We start from the raw sequence: 19,520 nt of genomic DNA on the forward strand, positions 1-19,520 counted from the left end.
TCACGAGATGGGGAGGGACAGAGGGCAGCTGCCCCTCGCCCTCCTTGCCTGGGCACTTGGCAGCCACCGGCTCCCCTGCTCCTTTTGCTCTTTTGTCTGCTGCTTCTGGGGCTGGCCCAGACCTTGTTCTCCCTCCTCCTTCCATCTTCATGCCCTGGGGCATCTGGGCCTTCAGGGTGCCTGGACTTAAAGGGCACATGGGCACCAGAGTGTCTGCAGGGGTACCTGCCAAGGAGTTGCTGGGCTGCCATGGGGTGGGGCAGCGGGACAGCGTCCAGCAGCAGGAGGTCGTGCACCTGCCAGGACGGGGCCTCCTGCGTGCTGGCGCCGGGTGGGGCCAGTGGGGTGGGCTTTGGTCTGGCAGCGTGCGTCTGCCGTGGTGCTGACAGGGGCTCCTTGTCCTTCAGGGGAAATAGAAGAGGAAATGGAGAATCCGGAAATGGTGGACCTGCCCGAGAAACTAAAGCACCAGCTGCGGCATCGGGAGCTGTTCCTCTCCCGGCAGCTGGAGTCCCTGCCCGCCACGCACATCAGGTAGCCCCCAGCAGCTCCCGCCCTGGGCCCCTCGGGCTGTCCTCGCCCTTCCAGCCTGCCCGTCCTTCTTTTCCAGGGGCAAGTGCAGCGTCACCCTGCTCAACGAGACCGAATCGCTCAAGTCCTACCTGGAGCGGGAGGTGAGGCCCAGCCTGGCCTGGTCTGCTGCAGCCAGTCCCAGGCCACTGTTTCCTCCACCCGTGACCTCTGCTGGCCTGGGCAGCAGGGACGATTTTCCCTCCTCCCTCTAGGCCCAGGCTGTTCTGGAGGGAAGCGGGGATTGCGTCCTGACAGCCACTTCCAGGTGTCCTGGTGTGCAGCTGCCCCTACCCTACGCGTCCAGAGTTGTGGGCCAGGAGCACAGGGCTTTTTCCTCTTGCCACTGCCTCCCAGACAACCATCGAGGGGAGGTCCCCCTGGGGAGGGTGTGGCTGAGGCATATGGGGGCAGGGGCCACCTGGGTCTTCGTAGGAGTCTTGGCTGGTCCCTCCTGAGCAGTGGGCAGAGTCCTGGTAGGCCCACCTTGGGGGTCACCTGTGATTATACTGTGTTACCTGCCATATAGCATCCCCCAAGGTGTGACAACCAAAAAATGTCTCTAGACAGTGCCATACCTACCTGGGGAGCAGTGTCGCCTGACGGAGAGCGGTGGCACTGAGGCTGCTGTGAGATGCAGCTAATGGGAGGGTTGGGTTTCCGAGGCCACGTGGGGCCAAAAACGTCTGGAGCGTGTTGGTTCCCTGGAGTGCCTGTCATAGTTGCAGGGCACACCTGCCCAAGGGGCAGGCCCATCTCCAGGCCTGGGGCTTGGCCTCTCACAGGCTCTGCTGCCACCTGGCTGGAGTCTTGTGGCCTGAACACCCCCAGTGTGTCCAGCCAGCCCAGATGCAGGTTGCTGGATGAGGCCCTACCCTCCCTGTCCTAGGGGGGCTCATCTCTGCCGTGGCCATCGGCGCTCTGGCGTGGGCTCTGAAGGATCCAGGATGGCCACGGTGTGTCCCAAGCTCAGTCCTATACTACCCCTGTGGCCGCAGTCCCCATTCCCACCACACAGCCTGGAAACAGGCATGAAGTGGCTCAGCTCAGGCTGTGGTCGTGCCCCAGGCCTTAGCTCAGAGTCATGAGCAGGCAGAGAAGAGCAGGCAGGGCTCGGTCCGGGGTTGTAACACATGCCTGGAGCATGGGCTGGGCTCGAACCCTCTCAGGCTGCCAGACCAGCTTCCCAGAAGGCTGAGTCGCAACCTGCTGGGCATGAGCAGAGGCTGTGGGGTTGCCGTGAATGCCCCGCTCAGGAAGGAGGAGTGTCCTTACTGACAGAGCCACACAGAGAGGGTGAGGCTGCAGAAATGTCTCTGTGGACACAGAAAATGTGTGTTAGCAAGAAAGGCCTGTGAGGAAGCAGCAGGTGCAGTGACAAGCCTGTGTGCACCGCATCAGCCCTAGAAACGGCCGGATCGACGCTCACGAGGGGACAAAGCAGGCTGCTCAGGCACCCCGAAACCCTCCTGCTGCACGATGCAGCCTTTCCCCGCCTTCACTTTCTTTCTTTTTTATTGAGACAGAGTTTCGCTCTTGTTGCCCAGGCTGGAGTGCACTGGTGCGATCTCGGCTCACTGCAACCTCAGCCTCCTGGGTTCAGGCGATTCTCCTGCCTCAGCCTCACGAGTAGCTGGGATGACAGGCGTGCGTCACCACGTCTGGCTAATTTTTAGTAGAAACAGGGTTTCACCACGTTAACCAGGCTGGTCTCGAACTGACCTCAGGTGATCATCCCGCCTCAGGTGTAATCCCTCCCACAGTGCTGGGATTACAGGCGTGAGCCTCTGCGCCCGGCCACTTACCTCTTTTTTCTTACCTGGGGTTTCTGAACAGCCCCAACGTGGGAATTTAATGTAACAGGCTCAGGGTGAGTACACTTAGCACCCGGCAGAAGCTTGCGCCACTGAGCCCTGGGGGATTGTGCCCCTGCCTCGCCTCAAATAACCCTCACTGATGAAGTCCTGATGAACACGGACTCACGTCACAGATAAGCAGGAGTGCAGAAACATCACACAGCGGTCACAGACACACCCAGGCCCTGGCCGGTGGAGCAGTCCGGCACCAAATAGAAACCATGTGTGTTTATTAATTTAAAGAAATAGGCCGGGCGCAGTGGCTCATGCCTATAATCCCAGCACTTTGGGAGCGCAAGGCCAGGGGAATCACTTGAGCTCAGGAGTTCCAGAGCAGCCTGGGCATCATAGTGAGACCTCAGCTCTACGAAAGTAAAAAAAATTAGCCAGGCGTGGTGGTGCGCACTTACTGTTGTCCCAGCTACTCAGGAGGCTGAGGTGGGAGGATTGCTTGAGTCAAGAGGTGGCGGCTGCAGTGAGTCAAGATCGCACCACTGTACTCCAGCTTGGGTGACAGAACAAGACCTTGTCTCCAAAAAAAAAAAAAAAAATGATCCAGGCAGAGTAGGAGCTGAGGCTGAGCCTGGCAGCTGGCCTCTGGATAGTCATGTCAGTTCAAGAGGATGAAGGCCCTGCTGCAGCATGGCTCATGGTCACACATGGAACAGGTGTCATGCTGGACTTTAAAGGTAGCTCTTGAAAGAAAAAACGCAGAGTAGCTTTCAGAATAGGTGAGAGGGAGCCCGGCACGGTGGCTCACGCCTGTAATCCCAGCACTTTGGGAGGCCGAGGCAGGTGGATCACCTGAGCTCAGGAGTTTGAGACCAGCCTGACCAACATGGTGAAACCGTGTTTCTACTGAAAATACAAAACATTAACTGAGTGTGGTGGCGGGCGCCTGTAATCCCAGCTACTTGGAAGGCTGAGGCAGGAGAATTGCTGGAACCCAGGACGCGGAAGTTGCAGTGAGCCGAGATGGCGCCATCGCACTCTAGCCTGGGCAACAAGAGCGAAACTCCGCCTCAAAAAAAGAAAAAAAAGGCAAATAAGTCATGGTTTTTGGGCTGCAGTCGTATCCACCCTGCCTTGGTAAGGGCTTGTGGAGCCTGGCCCCGCCCCTGTAGCTGCTCAGAGGCCCCGCCCCTGCTGACCCTCAGCATGTCTCCTCCGGGCAGGGTCATGGGGCAGGTGCATCCCCCGGTGACCCTCGAGGCCCCGCTGTAGGCTCCTCCCGGGCATGGCCGGGAGCTGTGGGGGCTCCTGTGCCCTCCCTCCGGCACCTGTGTCACCCTGCAGGAGCTCTGGGCAAGACCCTCCCAGCAGTCTGGCCGTGCTGACACCTCTCTGACCCTCCCGGCAGCCCGGCCGTGCTAACGCCTCTCTGTCTCCTGTGGTGTTTTCCAGGATTTCTTCTTCTATTCTCTAGTCTACGACCCACAGCAGAAGACCCTGCTGGCAGATAAAGGAGAGATTCGAGTAGGAAACCGGTACCAGGCAGACATCACCGACTTGTTAAAAGAAGGTAGGGTGGGCCGCCCTGGGCATGGCGTGCTGCGTCCCGTCCTGCCCTGCCGGCTGACACACTGGGCAAGAGGAGGCTGGGACACGGCCGCCGTGTCAGTAACTCCTGTGTGACTGGGGGCAGCAGGTGCAGGCCTGGGCTCTGTCCACATGGGTGGTGTGTGTGGGCTGGTGTCCCGGAGCCTTCCCCCACCCACTGCTGGTGGTGTCGTGGTTCTGGGGAAGCCCAGACCCTCAGGCAGGACGTGGTGGTCAGTTGTCCCTGCACAGTGAGACCTGGTTTCCTTGTGGCAGTAGTTTTTCTTTTTCTTTTTTTTCAGATGGAGTCTCGCTCTGTTGCCCAGGCTGGAATGCAGTGGGGTGATCTCAGCTCACTGCAACTTCCACCTCCTAGGTTCAAGCGATTCTCCTGCCTCAGCCACCTGAGTAGCTGGGATTACAGGCACTGCCATCACACCCGGCTAATTTTTTTATTTTTAGTAGAGACAGGGGTTCACCGTGTTGGCCGGGATGGTCTTGAACTCTTGACCTCAGGCCTCCCAAGGTGCTGGGATTACAAACATGAGCTACCGAGTCTGACCTTGGCAGTTGTTTTTTGGACAAGGTCTAGCTCTGTTGCCCAGGCTGGAGTGCAGTGGTGCGATCATAGCTCACTGCAGCCTCAACCTCCCAGACTCAGATGATTCCCCCACCTCCGCCTCCCGGGTAGCTGGAACTACAGGCACGCACCACCACACCCCGCTAATTTTTTTGTATTTTTAGTAGAGGCAGGGTTTCGCCATGTTGCCCAGGTTGGTCTCAAACTCGTGACCTCAAGTGATCTACCTGCCTTGGCCTCCCAAAGTGCTGGGATTACATGTGTGAGCCACTGCGTCTGGCCTTGTTACTTTTTTTTTTTTTTTTTGAGATGGAATCTTGCTCTGTCGCCCAGGCTGGAGTGCAGTGGCCGGATCTCAGCTCACTGCAAGCTCCGCCTTCTGGGTTTACACCATTCTCCTGCCTCAGCCTCCCGAGTAGCTGGGACTACAGGCGCCCGCCACCTCGCCTGGCTAGTGTTTTGTATTTTTTTTTTTTTAAGTAGAGACGGGGTTTCACCGTGTTAGCCAGGATGGTCTGGATTTCCTGACCTCGTGATCCGCCCGTCTCGGCCTCCCAAAGTGCTGGGATTACAGGCGTGAGCCACCACGCCCCTCTCATTAGTTTTTTAAAGTTCTTTTTGTCTCCAGAAATTTTCTTCTGTGTAAATCTGCCTGCGTTTCTTGTGTTGCCTGTGGGTGCCCCACCCTTGAGGACTGATGGGGCCATGGAGCTCTGACGCAGCATGCACTCCAGACGCAGGCGGCCTCCTCCCTCCGCTGGGTGCTTCAGCAGCCCTGGTGGGAAGTCCTGAGGCTCACTGTCACCTTCTCAACCCTGTCCCTCATCTCCCCGCTGGGCAAGGCTGTGAGGCTGCCCTCAAGACGCAGGGCTCTGCCCTGAGGGTCAGCAGGGACTCGCATCCCTGCTTCTTGTAGTTGTGATCGAGGTGTTTGGTGATTTTCCTCTTTTGGTTTGCTTTGAGAGTGGGTCTTGCTGTGTTTCCCAGACTGGACCTGAAGTCCTGGGCTCCAGCAATCCTCGAGCCTCAGCCTCCTGAGTAGCTGGGGCTGTTTCGTGTTCTTGGTTGTCCATAAGATGCACCGGTGCCACCTTCCCCAGGCACCTGCGGGCTCTAGCACTGGGCTAGCTATGTAGTGGGCCTGCTGCTTTGCAAGCTGTGGGAGGTGCTGGGCAGTTGGGGACAGACCCCCCCTCTCTCCAGGCACACAGGGCACGTTGAGGCCTGGGTCAGCGTGGGGAGGCTGCTGTGCTGAGGCCTGTGGGTCTGAGTGTGGAGAGGCCTCTGTACTGGGGCCTGTGGGTCTGAGTGTGGGGAGGCCGCTGTACTGGGGCCTGTGGGTCTGAGTGTGGAGAGGCCGCTGGTGTGGGTCTGAGCGTGGGGAGGCCTCTGTGCTGGGGCCTGTGGGTCTGAGCGTGGGGAGGCCTCTGTGCTGGGGCCTGGAGTGTGGGGAGGCCGCTGTACTGGGGCCTGTGGGTCTGAGCGTGGGGAGGCCTCTGTGCTGGAGCTTGTGGGTCTGAGCGTGGGGAGGCCGCTGTGCTGAGGCCTGGCCTGTGGGTCTGAGCGTGGGGAGGCCGCTGTGGTGGGGCCTGTGGGTCTGAGTGTGGAGAGGCCGCTGTGCTGAGGCCTGTGGGTCCTGTCTCTTATACACATCTAGATGTGTATAAGAGACAGCCTCCCTGTGGGTCTCAGCGTGGGGAGGCCGCTGTGCTGAGGCCTGGCCTGTGGGTCTGAGCGTGGGGAGGCCTGTGTGCTGGTGGGGAGGCCTCTGTGCTGGGGCCTGTGGGTCTGAGCGTGGGGAGGCCGCTGTGCTGGGGCCTGTGGGTCTGAGCGTGGGGAGGCTGCTGTGCTGGGGCCTGTGGGTCTGAGCGTGGGGAGGCCCCTGTGCTGGAGCCTGGCCTGTGGGTCTGAGCCTGGGGAGGCCTCTGTGCTGGGGCCTGTGGGTCTGAGTGTGGGAAGGCCTCTGTGCTGGGGCCTGGCCTGTGGGTCTGAGTGTGGGGAGGCCTCTGTGCTGGGGCCTGGCCTGTGGGTCTCAGCATAGGGAGGCCGCTGTGTTGGGTCTGGGCCTGTGGCCTCCAGGGTGCCCTGCTGTCATACCAGGGTCTCCCAGCCTGGGGCTATCTTGCCTTTCTGGGCTGGCCAAGGGTGAAGGCCTGGCAGCCACGCCCAGGTGGAAAGGCAGCATCCGTGGCTGGGAGACAGGTGAGAACACAGATCACATGAGGGCCAGAGAGTGAGGAGTCATCTCAGGTCAGAGGCCCTCACGTGGCTCATCCGTTCCTTCAGCCAGGGGCTGGTGGGCCTGGCAGGAGAATGGGCCTTGAGGTGCCCCCATCCTCCCGTGTACACAGGGTTGAGATCCGACCTGCAGAGACCTGGCAGAGCTCTGTAGGGCCTGGGGCGATGGGACTAAGGGTCCACCAGCCTGAGCCAGCCGCAGGAGCCGACCTCCTCCTCCCCACGCTGCCTTCCCCACTGCCCTGCCGTTCCTTGGCTTTTGGGCCGCTGGTGCAAGGGCCAGGGATTCCACAAGCTCGTGTGGGGCTGGGACGTGGCTTCCAGAGCCTTCCCCACCTCCAGGAGGCCGTGTCCCTCTTGAGTGATGGAAAATTGCACACTAGCTGTGCACCTGCCTTTAGTGAGTTTGAAACGTCAAAGGGAGTGTGACCGTCATGACCAGCGGTGAGCATACACAGAGGCACAGTGGCTTGTGTGATTCACACCAAGGCTCAGCTTCTTGGCAGTCAGGGAGCTGGACCCCAGCTTCCCCAGGGTACCCCTGAGCCAAGGTGAGGAGTCCACACCAGGCCGAAGACCCCCCAGCCCTCCTCACTGGTTCACACAGCCCCAGGCCCTTCACCTCCAGGGCCATGCAGCGGCCCCTCCCTCTGCAGCACTGCGCTTCCCTGGCTGACCCCGTCCTCTGAGACTGGCCAGGCATTGTTTCCTAGAGGCCGCAAGGCCTGACCCTCCCTGGACACACGGCCCAGGACGCCCGGCCCTCAGGGCAGGGTCTGGGAGCCAGTGCCCCTTAGCGAGGGTAGTGTTTCCTTGGGGACTTTCTAGTCTCAAGAGCTCTCTCCATGCTGGACCTGTAGCCAGGCGCCCCAGTGGCGGGCGGCCCCACACTCCGTGGTCCTTGGTCAGGAGCCTCGGTGCTGCCCGGGGCCAGAGGGGAGCCGCCTGCAGAGTCTGAGCCTGGCACCCCGCGCTGAGCCATGGAGGCTGGAGAGGGGACAGAGGACAATTGTGGAACTTTCTCCGAGTCCTCCCTGGGAGTCAGGCTCGGCCATGCTCAGACGCACATTCTCCTGAGGGTGTCTCCCAACACCACAGTCTTGTTTTTTTGCGAGTAAAAGACTGTTTTGTCAGAAACCCTGCTGGCCCTGGCCGACTGCAGGCGTCAGGTGGCCTCTTCACCAGCCTTGAGTTCTCCATCGTCCCAGCTCCCAGAAGACAGGAAACAACTGGTGACCCCAGAGGCGCCCCCCCGCTGCCCCCCGGCTCTGGCTATGCCGGGTTTAGAGCAGCTGCCCCAGAACCTGCCAGGGTGGAAGAGGGGCCAGGAGGGAGCCTGTGCCTCAGAAGGTCCCTGGAGGTGGTCTGCCTGCTGTTGGGATGTGGCAGGGCCCTCTTGCAACACCATGTGAATCTGAGTATCTCAAAATAAAAAGCTTGGGCCAGGCACGGTGGCTCGTGCCTACGATCCCAGCACTTTGGGAGGCCAAGGTGAGCGGATCACCTGAAGTGAAGAGTTTGAGACCAGTCTGGGAAACATGGTGAAACCCCGTGTCTACTGAAAATACAAAAATTAGCTGGGTGTGGTGTCGGTGCCTGTGGTCCCAGCTACTCAGGAGGCTGAGGCAGCAGAATCGCTTGAACCTGGGAGGTGGAGGTTGCAGTGAGCCGAGATCGCACCACTGCACTCCAGCCTGGGCAACAGAGTGAGACTCCATCTCAAAAAATAATGATAATAATAAATAAATAAAGAGCTTGATTTAAATTTACAAACCAACCTTCCCATTTCTTGTGGCCACAGTTCTTGAAGCCCTGCGTTCTGGGCGGGCTGAGAGGCCCCTTGCGTGTGCACCCCATCCCCGGGTTGAGAGGCCACTGTGTGCCAAGTGTGCATGCGTGTACTTGTGTGTGCAACAGCCTCCGTCCAGCCTTGCACCCTGGCCTCACCTATGGGGCCCTGCAACCCTTCCCCTTCCCCATCCCAGCAGCTCCGTGCGCCTGGGGAGGAGAGGCGCGACCCGGCGCGCTGGGGGACCCTGTCTCAGAAAGGCCACACTTCTCTCTGTAGGTGAGGAGGACGGCCGAGACCAGTCCAAGCTGGAGACCAAGGTGTGGGAGGCGCACAACCCACTCACAGACAAGCAGATCGACCAGTTCCTGGTAGTGGCCCGGTGAGTCCTGCTCCCGGGCAAGACCAGCAGGGGTGGTGCCTGGAGCTCCTGTTCTCCCTGCCCTGTGGTGGGTGTTGGGGACGTGACAGTCTTGGATCCCATATCCCAACATGAAGCCCATGCGTTGCGGCCCTGACACCCTGCTAGCAGTTCCCAGAGAGGCTCGCGAGCGCTGGGCCCAGGCTCTTCGTTAAATAGAAGGGCGGCCCTTTTCGGGGGCGGGCCTGTGTGCCCACCCATGTATCCCTAATGGGACTTTCCCAGGATGGGCCAGAGGCGCTCTCCCACTCCTGGGCCGCTGGGAGCAAGTGGGCTGGGCCTGGTCAGGGAGCAGAGCAGCTGCAGCCCAGGCAGACCCCTGGGGCGGGGGGAAGTTCGAGGCCCAGGAGAGGACCATGCACCTTCCCTGCCAGCAGCCTAGGAGGTGGAGAAAACCCCAAAAGAAGCCCCAAGGCGATTGCCAGTCTATCAGGATGCCTTCAGTCAGACACGTGGGTTCTTGGGTGGGTGCTGGGCCCCACTCCCCATCCTGGGGCCCAAGACACAAGGAATCCTTGCCACCTGTGGGCTGCTCCCTGCGATGCCCGCGCAGTTTGTCCCTGCTGCCCATGGTGCCCTGGTCCCTGGCGCCTGTGGAGCGGTGTGCCTGGGTGGAGCCCCTGTTCAGCCGTGGCCCAGGTCCCTGGTGCCTGGGGAGCAGTGTGCCTGGGTGGAGCCCCTGCTCAGCCGTGGCCCCTGGTCCATGGTGCCTGGGGAGCAGTGTGCCTGGGTGGAGCCCCTGCTCGGCTGACACTGGTCAGCGCATCTCCTTTCCCCAGCTCCGTGGGCACCTTCGCACGGGCCCTGGACTGCAGCAGCTCCGTCCGACAGCCCAGCCTGCACATGAGTGCCGCAGCTGCCTCCCGAGACATCACCCTGGTAAGTGGGCCTAGGGTGGGACAGCTGAGACCTGGAGTGACCCACGGCCCAGAGTGGCTGTGCCCTTCCTCCTACCTGGACCCAGCACCTGCTCCAGGTATTCAGGACCCCCGCAGAGGTGCTGTCCCACCTGGACTGGCCTTTCCTATCCATCCCAGGCTCAGCCAGACTGTCCTGAGGGTGCAGGGAGGGCTGCGCTGCCTGGTCCTGCAGCAGGGGATCCTTAAGGCCCTGAGGGAGGGTTGCCGTGCCACAGGTGCAGGAAAGCCACCTTGGCCCAGGTGACCCTGCTTTTTCCTGCCTCAGTTCCATGCCATGGACACTCTCCACAAGAACATCTATGACATCTCCAAGGCCATCTCAGCGCTGGTGCCACAGGGCGGGCCCGTGCTCTGCAGGGACGAGATGGAGGAGTGGTCTGCGTCAGAGGCCAACCTTTTCGAGGAAGCCCTGGAAAAATATGGGAAGGATTTCACGGACATTCAGCAAGATTTTGTGAGTACCGTGGGTGGCGATGTGGGAGTGGCTGACCATGCCCATCTCCAGGTGGGCTATGGGGGCGTGGGGTCCACGTCCCCCCCTGCCCTGAGGGAGCCTGTCCTGCACCCTGATTCCCTGTGTGGAGCTGCATGAGTTCTGTCTCAGCTGTGCTCGGCCACCACAGTCCTGTTACACTGGTTCAGCAGACAGGCGTGGGGGCGCTGGTGGGGCCTGGGCATAGAGAGCCACGCTGCTACCACCACTGCGTGATAAGGATAAGGGTTGGGCCAGGTGACGGAGGCCAGGGTGTCCTCACAGAGACTTTCCCTTCCTTGCCGCCCCCTCCAGCCCCAGCCTTGGTTTTGCTTTGTTTTTGACTAAGCTGAACCTCTGTTTCCTCATGTCCTTGTTTTCTGTCTCGTGAGTTTGGCCCAGCAACAGGCCGAGAGGGTCTTCATGGTATGGGGTCTCCCCTTCCCTGTACCTCTACCTCAGGACCCCCATCCTCCCACCGTCAGCCTTCCTAAAATATGTTTAAACTGATCTGTTAGAAGGGCATCCCCACGTGGAGGTGGTGGGACCCCTGACCATCAGCCCTGGGGAGGTGGAGCCTGTGGCAGGGCAGGGAGGAGCCCCAAAGGGCCAGGACACAGCGGGGTTGCTGCTGTCTGATGAAAAGCACCATCCACGCAGCAGCGCACAGGCCAGCGTAGCAGAGACCGGAGAGGCATCTGGAATTCGGAAGAAACAAACATGGGGTTGGGTAGGGTGCCTAGACATGAAGAGGAGGGACAGCAGCCAGCCGTGAGGCAGGAATGCAGCTTTGTGTGGGGGCCTCTGGCCAAGGGGAGAGCTTGGCCAGGCTCGGGAGGAGTCCTTGACTGGGGCAGTGGCCTCTCCAAGGCGGATACGGATTTCTCCAGGCTTAAAATCTAACCAAGATGAGCAGAACATGTTCAGACAAGAGGATGAGGGCTAGAAACAAAATTCACCAACTGGCTCAGACGAGGGCAGAATTTGAGGGAGACCCTGCTGCACATGGTTCCAGCAGAGGAGACCCCAGTGCTGAGCCCACGTGAGCCTAGCGAGGCAGCGCTCAGGGGGCTGTGGCTGCGGGGCCGAGTCCAGGCGTGGGGTCAGGAGGCTGCAGCTTCAGGGCTGTGTCGAGGGAGCAGGCCCTGCTCTTCCTTCCTGCCAGATGCAGTGGACCAGACTGAGGAACTATCTGAACCCTTATTTAATAAGACAGGTTTCTTAAATCCATGCCACAGGCCGGGCACAGTGGCTCACGCCTGTAATCCCACCACTTTGGGAGGTCGAGGCAGGAGGATCATGAGGTCAAGAGATCAAGACCATCCTGGCCAACATGTGACACAGTAAAACCTGTAAAACCCTGTGTCTACTAAAAATGCAAAAATTGGCTGGGTGTGGTGGCGAGCGCCTGTAGTCCGAGCTACTTGGGAGACAGAGGCAGGAGAATCGCTTGAACCTGGGGAGGTGGAGGTTGCTATGAGCCGAGATTGCGCCACTGCACTCCAGCCTGGGTGACAGCGTGAGACTCCGTCTCAAAAACAAAAATGGCTGAGATGGCCGGTCATGGTGACTCATGCCTGTAATCCCAGCACTTTGGGAGGCCGAGGTGGGTGGATCACTTGAGGTCAGGAGTTCGAGACCGGCCTGGCCAACATGGTGAAGCCCCATCTCTACTAAAAATACAAAAATCAGCCAGGCACGGTGGCACGTATCTGTAGTCCCAGCTACTCAGGAGGCTGAGGCAAGAGAATCGCTTGAACCCAGGAGGCGGAGGTTGCAGTGAGCCAAGATCACACTACTGCACTCCAGCCTGGGTGACAGAGAGAGACTCCATCTCAAAAAAAAAAAAAAAGGCTGAGATGGAGGCTGGGTTGTCAGTGCCACCTCGGCAAGATCTCGACCTTGACCCTGTGTCAGCTCCTTTTCCCCTGGCGTCACTGTGTTTTGGCATCTGGCAGGGGGTACCCACTTCATCAGCTTCCCTCTGCACCTGCCTGCCAGCAGGGGCCTGGCCTCAGCGCACCAAGCACACCTTGCCCTCCCACCTCCTGCCCCCTCTGTGGCTTTCTGGCCGCAGCCCTGCCCCTGCCCTCATGATGTGCCTACCTCCTGCCCCTTCCTGCTTGTGTGACACGCCTCCTCCCACCCAGCTCCCGTGGAAGTCTCTGACCAGCATCATTGAGTACTACTACATGTGGAAGACCACCGACAGATACGTGCAGCAGGTAAGCCCACCTGCCACTCAGTGCCCAGGGCATGCCACCTCCGTGTCCTGCGCCCCATCCTCTCCCAGCAGGTGGGCGTGCTGCTGAGTCCCTGGCCCGGCTCTCCTCTCCACTGGGGCTCTCCTCCCCATTGGCGCTCTCCCCTCCGTGGCCTCCAGCCTGTCTGCACCACAGCCCCAACCTGGGCCTAGCCCGCTGACCTCTGACCTTCTCTTTTGTTTTAAGAAACGCTTGAAAGCAGCTGAAGCTGAGAGCAAGTTAAAGCAAGTTTATATTCCCAACTAGTAAGTGTGCCCTTACAGCCGTTGTCCTCGTGGCCCTGGGGGCCAGGGAGGGTGGGCACAGGGTGCCGGGGCCAGGCGGGTCCCCAGGAAACTCAGACTCAGAGGCTGGGAAAGTTAGGGCAGCCCCTGTGAGGGCAGCGCAGGGCTGGGGGGTTCTGGCTGCAGACGCGATGGCCGTGTCTCCGTCGTCCTGGCCTCCTGGTCAGTAAGGGGGCATTGGGATTCCAACCCACACCGCCAGGGTTCAGTCCCTGAGCTGGGCTCCATGCTAGGGGGAGCACGGGGGCCTGGAAAACAGCTCAGACCTCAGCAGTGGCTCCCAGGAACTGCTGAGGCCGAGGAGGGTGCGAGGACATGGTTCTGGACGAGGGGTGATCAGCCGCGGTGCGTGCTGGGCAGATGGGCCCTTGAGGTTTGTGCTCCTGCAACTCCTCTCTCCTCTCCTTTATCTCTTTAAGTAACAAGCCAAATCCGAACCAAATCAGCGTCAACAACGTCAAGGCCGGTGTGGTGAACGGCACGGGAGCACCGGGCCAGAGCCCTGGCGCTGGCCGGGCCTGCGAGAGCTGTTACAGTAAGTGCCCTGGATGGCCGGGGGCACACCGCACACCCGCCTGTGGGCCGTGGTGCCTGTGTTGGCCCTGAGGGCTCCAGCGTGGCCCAGCCTGGGAGGGGCCCACTGATGATGGGGGGCTGCGTCCCAGGGATGTGGTTGGGAGAGCCTTGGGGAATGTGCGGGGGTGCCTGGCGGGTGGAGGCGGCTGGCGTGGGGGTGGTGGGGAATACTCTGACATCGCTGGTTCTGCTTAAGAATCCGTCTATTTCCAACTTTGTTGTCCGTAGCCACACAGTCTTACCAGTGGTATTCTTGGGGTCCCCCTAACATGCAGTGTCGTCTCTGCGCATCTTGTTGGACATATTGGAAGAAATATGGTGGCTTGAAAATGCCAACCCGGTTAGATGGAGAGAGGCCAGGACCAAACCGCAGTAACATGGTAAGGGGGGGACATCCGCCCTGCCTGCCGCGAGTGTGTCAGCCCTGCGGGTCCTCGGCCCCCGGTCATGGCACTGTGTCGGGGCGGTTATGCCCCCTTCCGCAGAGTCCCCACGGCCTCCCAGCCCGGAGCAGCGGGAGCCCCAAGTTCGCCATGAAGACCAGGCAGGCCTTCTATCTGCACACGACGAAGCTGACACGGATCGCCCGGCGCCTGTGCCGTGAGATCCTGCGCCCATGGCATGCCGCGCGGCACCCCTACCTGCCCATCAACAGCGCTGCCATCAAGGCCGAGTGTGAGTCATCCCAACGCCCGCTCACTCTGTTCCTGCAGGCAGTGGGGAGGGAACAGCAACCTTGGGGCCCAGCCTGTAGCCCCACTGGGAGTTCTCATCTCAGGGAGCCCCATTTCCTCCTCGGTGCTGACATGGCCAAGCCCAGTGAGGGCTCCCAGGTCAAGGCGCAGGCAGGGTCCCGTGCTCCCTGGGGATGCCCCACCCCTCACACTGTGTGGTACCCCGCAGGCACGGCGCGGCTGCCCGAAGCCTCCCAGAGCCCACTGGTGCTGAAGCAGGCGGTGCGCAAGCCGCTGGAAGCCGTGCTCCGGTATCTTGGTGAGCAGTCCAGGCGCGCTGGGGGCTCCTAATGCTGCCTGCAGGCAGCTTCTGACCCAAGCTGATGCACTGGTGCTCCCAGCCTTCTCTAGCTAGGAGCTCCTGGACAGCCCCACAGGGCCTGGAACTGTCCTTTTGAGGTACTCTGCACCGTGCCAGGCTCAGGCCGACCCACTGGGACCCCGGCTGCTTTCTGCTCCTGGGGTCTTGACGGGGCCCAGTGCGGAGTGGCTGCCGCCCTGCCTTCTGCGGGGCCAGCCTCCTCAAGGCACGCCCAGGGGGCTTCCCTGCCAGCCTCACTACCGTTCCCTGTGTTCTGATCGTCCCTGGGGCCTGAGGGTGTGGGGTGTGGGCAGTGCACACCCCTGCCTGTAATGCCACTAAGGCAGGGTTGCACCTGCTGCCTACAGGGAGCACACTTCCTGAGCCATGCCCGCTCCACAGGGGCAGCACTCAGGCCTCTGTAGGCCCTCGGCAGGGGTAGGTGCACACCTGGCAAGCAGCCTCAGACAGGGGTTCCCTTATCTTTGAGGGTCTGAGGATACCTGAGAACCTCAGCCAGCTACCCTGGCCCAGCCAGAAGCAGCTTGGGGGCTGGGCCAGACATTTGTGGTGGCGGTGGGGGGCCTCCCCCATTTGCTGGGCTCGAGTGGGCTTGTGTATCTGCTCTCCTGACACAGGGTGACTGTCCTGAGAAGGACATTCCAGAGCCATGAACCACGTGTGCTCTGAGATTCAAGTGGCTTTGGCATTGCTCCCTGTTTGGGGTCGTGGCCCCTGTCCTGTGGGAAGAGGTGGCTGGTATCAGGGCTGGTCCTCAGCAGCTGTGTCCCTGGCCAGGCTGGCTGGATGGTCGGTTCGCTGTCTGACCAGCAGCCAGCCCTCCACCAGCAGCTCCGGAGGCCTGGACATGGGGGCTGTTGAATAGGTGTTGTGCTCACGGGCCTGTGTATGGATCCTGTTGTGCGGGGGTGAGGGGCCTGGCCCCTGCCAGGTGGTCTCCCTGCTCTCTAGGTGCAGGATTGGCCTGGGCACACGTCTTGCGGGAGAGCACTTGGTGCTCCTGGCTCTGTGGTGACCTCCCTGCTTCCAGCCCAGTCAGGATGGGGCCTCAGGGGTGGGGGCCGCGTGGAGCTTGGTTCCTGGTCGTATCCCAGAACCATGAGGGCTGGAGCCTGGGCCTGCCTGCCTATCCCCTGCCAGGCAGAGGCGACTAGCTCTGCCTGTCATTCCTGGCAGAGACCCACCCCCGTCCCCCGAAGCCTGACCCCGTGAAGAGTGTGTCCAGCGTGCTCAGCAGCCTGACGCCCGCCAAGGCGGCCCCTGTCATCAACAACGGCTCCCCCACCATCCTGGGCAAGCGCAGCTATGAGCAGCACAACGGGGTGGACGGTGAGTGGCCCCCTCGCCCGGTGAATCCGGGCCTGCCCCACCCGGTGAGTGTGGCCCTCCCCGCCCGGTGAGTCCGGCCCGCCCCCGCCCGGGGCACCCGCGGTGCGTGCTGACGCTGTCTTCTCTCCCTCTCTCCCACCCCGGCGCTGCCAGGCAACATGAAGAAGCGCCTCTTGATGCCCAGTAGGGGTAAGGCCTGGGGCCGCGGGCGGGCGCTGCGCCAGCCCCACCCGTGATGCCTGTGCTGTGCTGCTGAGTGTGTCCCCGCGGCGGGCGGCCCAGGGCCCATGCTTGGGGCAGTCCACGTGAGCCCGGCCACAGCCCAGTCCCCCACGTTCCTCCTGACATCACTGGTCCCTTGGTGAAGACCCCCTGAGCCCAGGCATCTGGCCCTCGGCCCCCTGGCCCCACACCCTGTCAGTGGACTGTCCTGGCACGTGTGGCCCTGGCGCCCCTGCCTGCGCTGTCTGCCATCGCGCTGTGACTGCCCGCATGCTGCCAGCCTCAGCTCCTGGGGCCGCCCGTGCTGTGCCTGCAATCCTTTCGTGCGCCTGCCAGGCGGGACAGTGGGGAGGGAATGGTTGGGGGTGTCTGTGCGGGTTGTGGGCTACTGAGCTTGCACACACTGGTGACTTCTGTTGGAGAACTGGCTCAGGTGCTCTGTGCTGGTTGGTTGGAGCAGGGGCTGTGGGACCCCAGGCCCCTCGGGGAAGAGCAGATAGGACCAAGCCCAGCATGGGGGGCCAGGTGTGTGGGGCCCGGGTGTGCGCCCAGGCCTGGGCCTCCGGGGGTGCACGTGCTGGGCCTGCCAGTGTGGATGTGCCTGGGGCCCCTTCCCCAGGCGGCTTTCCCGGAGGGTGCTGGCCAGGGCAGCAGGGCCAGCGTGGGGACCTGGAGGTGGATATGGGCAGTGGCCGTCCAGCCCAGCCAGCCTTGTCCCCTCAGGGCATTCTCTCAAGGCTGCCAGGTGCCCTGGCAAGCACGTCCCGCGGGGTCAGCACGCCGGCTGCAGCGCAGGGTGGGCCTGAGATCGGGTGCCAGGCTCCGCCATCTCCACCTGTCTGGACACGCACCCCTGGCCTGTCTGTGCAGCCTCTGCCCGACCGCCCTTGGCGGTGTCTCTGTCTCACCCCAGCCCCCCTCCTTTCCTGGGGCGCCCTCCCAGCCATCTGGTATTGGGGCTGCCCCCGTTGCCTAGTCCTGGGCCCAGGGCCAGCCCACTGTGGGCTGGCTTTACTGGTCTGTTCCCAATGGCGGGGAACAGCCCCATGAGAACTGGTAGAAACAGGAGGGAGTCCTTGTCAGCAGGCATCTTCGAACTTTTTGTTTTGTTTTGTGAAAAACGGTTAACCAGCAAGTTAGATAAAAGCTTATTTATTCCCACTGAATTTTCCACACTGCACACTTCAGTCCCAGCTGTGCGGTGGTTGTGAGAGAGTACCACCACTCGCCGCCTGGCTGGGCGGGCCCTGGGCTCAGAGGGGTCAGCCACAGAAGAAGCGCCTGTCCTGACGTGTAGTGGCCAGGACCTGGGCGCTGGAGGGGGCTGGCTGGGTGAAGGTGCCGCCCGGGGGCATTGGCACACATGAGATGGGGTCTCTGTCCAGCCCGGGTAGGCGTGAGCTGAGCCTGCCCACAACACGGGGCCCTAGTGCTCTAACCCGGCCATTTGCCCGTGCAGCCTGCTGCTCTGTCCCCACCTGCGGGGCCTGCAGATGGGTGCGTGTGGCTCACTAACCTAAAGCGCCTGTTTTCTTCCCTCTGCCATCCACCGCTCTGGTAGGCACTTACCTGGGTAAGTAGTTTTGTGCTACTGGCCAGCCCTGGGCACTGGGCCTTGGTCTTTGGCAGGTGCCCTGAGGTATGGTGGCTCCTGTTCAGGAGCGCTGTGGATCAGGCACCTGGGCCCCCACCCGACCCTGCCCAGCAGAGCTAAGCAAACTGGTAGGGAAAGGCTGACCCAGGGCTCCAGGGCCCCGAGTTAGGAGGCGGATCAGGGGAGTGCCCCGAGTTAGGAGGCGGCTACAGGTGGGGAGGGGCTGGACAGGCCGCTTCTGTTCCTTAAGGGATGGGCCTCAGTTAAGCAGCGTTTTTGGAGCTGGCAGGTTGCTCCGATGCCCCTGGGCCCTGGCACCTGAGTTGAGTATGATGTCCTGTCCTCTCTGGGCTGGTCCTGCTGGGAGCCGAGCCATCCTGGGACCAGCTCCCACATGCACACGCCCACACTCACACTCACAGGCAGGGCAGTGGGGGAGAGCAGCGGCGGTCCTGGGCCCAGCTGGGGGTGACCAGGAGCATGGACCCCGCCTCTTGGCCCAACTCCCGCAGTGCCCCTTGGGCTCCTCACCCTGCACTGTGGGAAGTCAGAGGTCTCTGGCACCCCATCCCCGCGCACATGCCAGGGTGGCTCGGGCCCAGCCGGTGCAGTGGGTGGTGACCTGTTTCTGGCCAGGGCTGGCGGCTCTCTTGGAGCCTTGGGAAGAAGCCCAGCCTCCTGGTGGGGCAGTGCCAGCCATGGTGTGAGTGCCCTGCAGAGGGGCTTGTGCTGCTGCTGGACGGACAGCCTTGTGAGGCTTTGCTTGTCTCGGTACAGGTGGGCAGCCCGGCCCCTATGCAGGGAAGCAACTGTCAGGCCCAAGGCTCCTGGCCTCCTGCGTGGAGCCAAGCCAACGTGTCTCTGGCCAGAGAGCTGTGGGGCCACCAGGCGGCCCAGGACCCAGGGAGGCGAAGCCCCCAGGCCCATCCTGGGTGTGGGCTGTGGCTTGGTTGGCAGGTGGCCCCGGCCCATTGTCCAAGGTGGCCGAGGCCGCAGTGGGTGGTGGGAGTGCAGGACGTGCTGTCTCGGGGCCTCATTTCTCTTCTCCATTTCTCGTTAGGTCTGGCAAACCACGGACAGACCAGGCACATGGTAAGAGGAACAGCCCATGATGGGGTACCGTGTGCTCACCCGTGTGCACCTCATGGCTCTCTGGGGTACCGTGTGCTCACCCGTGTGCACCGCATGGCTCTCTGGGGTGTTGCGAAGAGGCCCGGCCAGCCCTGCCGGGTGCCATGTGGAAGCTTCCAAGAGGCCTGGCAAGACCAAGGGGCTGCAGCATGTGGGGGCCATGGCCCCTGAGCCAGGCCCAGCGGTGTGGGGCCGACCAGCCCTCAGGGCTGCCCTGGGCCAGGCCGGGGGTCCGTGGAGCTCCCTGGGGTGGTGGGGGATCGGCCAGGCGCGGTACCTTGGCTCGTGGCCCCTCCCAGCGGGAGCCCTGCAGTTGAGGTGGAGCTGGCCCTTGGCCGGCTGCCCAGGAATCGCACCCCCTCTGCAGGGACCAAGCCGGAACCTCCTGCTCAACGGGAAGTCCTACCCCACCAAAGTGCGCCTGATCCGGGGGGGCTCCCTGCCCCCGGTCAAGCGGCGGCGGATGAACTGGATCGATGCCCCGGATGACGTGTTCTACATGGCCACCGAGGAGACCAGGTGGGGCCTTCCCAGGGCAGGCGGGAGGGCTCTGCACAGCGTCCCGGCCCTCACCGCCACCTCTGCCCACAGGAAGATCCGCAAGCTGCTCTCATCCTCGGAAACCAAGCGTGCTGCCCGCCGGCCCTACAAGCCCATCGCCCTGCGCCAGAGCCAGGCC

The 19,520-nt window shown here is 62.0% G+C and overlaps 1 protein-coding gene across 1 annotated transcript in view; it reads left to right on the forward strand.

The window, feature by feature from the left end:
* MTA1 (metastasis associated 1) overlaps positions 1-19,520 on the forward strand; it is a 48,650-nt gene that overhangs the window by 28,033 nt on the left and 1,097 nt on the right. Inside the window, exons 5-23 of the mRNA XM_011982925.1 lie at positions 220-340; positions 408-534; positions 611-674; positions 3,831-3,948; positions 8,852-8,954; positions 9,773-9,872; positions 10,179-10,367; positions 12,536-12,610; positions 12,836-12,894; positions 13,353-13,468; positions 13,738-13,889; positions 13,995-14,184; positions 14,413-14,502; positions 15,742-15,894; positions 16,048-16,083; positions 17,678-17,689; positions 18,771-18,802; positions 19,209-19,360; positions 19,433-19,520. Of these exons, the coding sequence (XP_011838315.1) occupies positions 220-340; positions 408-534; positions 611-674; positions 3,831-3,948; positions 8,852-8,954; positions 9,773-9,872; positions 10,179-10,367; positions 12,536-12,610; positions 12,836-12,894; positions 13,353-13,468; positions 13,738-13,889; positions 13,995-14,184; positions 14,413-14,502; positions 15,742-15,894; positions 16,048-16,083; positions 17,678-17,689; positions 18,771-18,802; positions 19,209-19,360; positions 19,433-19,520 (1,977 nt within the window). The remainder of the gene's footprint in view (positions 1-219; positions 341-407; positions 535-610; positions 675-3,830; positions 3,949-8,851; positions 8,955-9,772; positions 9,873-10,178; positions 10,368-12,535; positions 12,611-12,835; positions 12,895-13,352; positions 13,469-13,737; positions 13,890-13,994; positions 14,185-14,412; positions 14,503-15,741; positions 15,895-16,047; positions 16,084-17,677; positions 17,690-18,770; positions 18,803-19,208; positions 19,361-19,432) is intronic.

Source organism: Mandrillus leucophaeus, unplaced genomic scaffold, assembly GCF_000951045.1.
Source record: "Mandrillus leucophaeus isolate KB7577 unplaced genomic scaffold, Mleu.le_1.0 Scaffold244, whole genome shotgun sequence".
NCBI lineage: Eukaryota > Metazoa > Chordata > Mammalia > Primates > Cercopithecidae > Mandrillus > Mandrillus leucophaeus.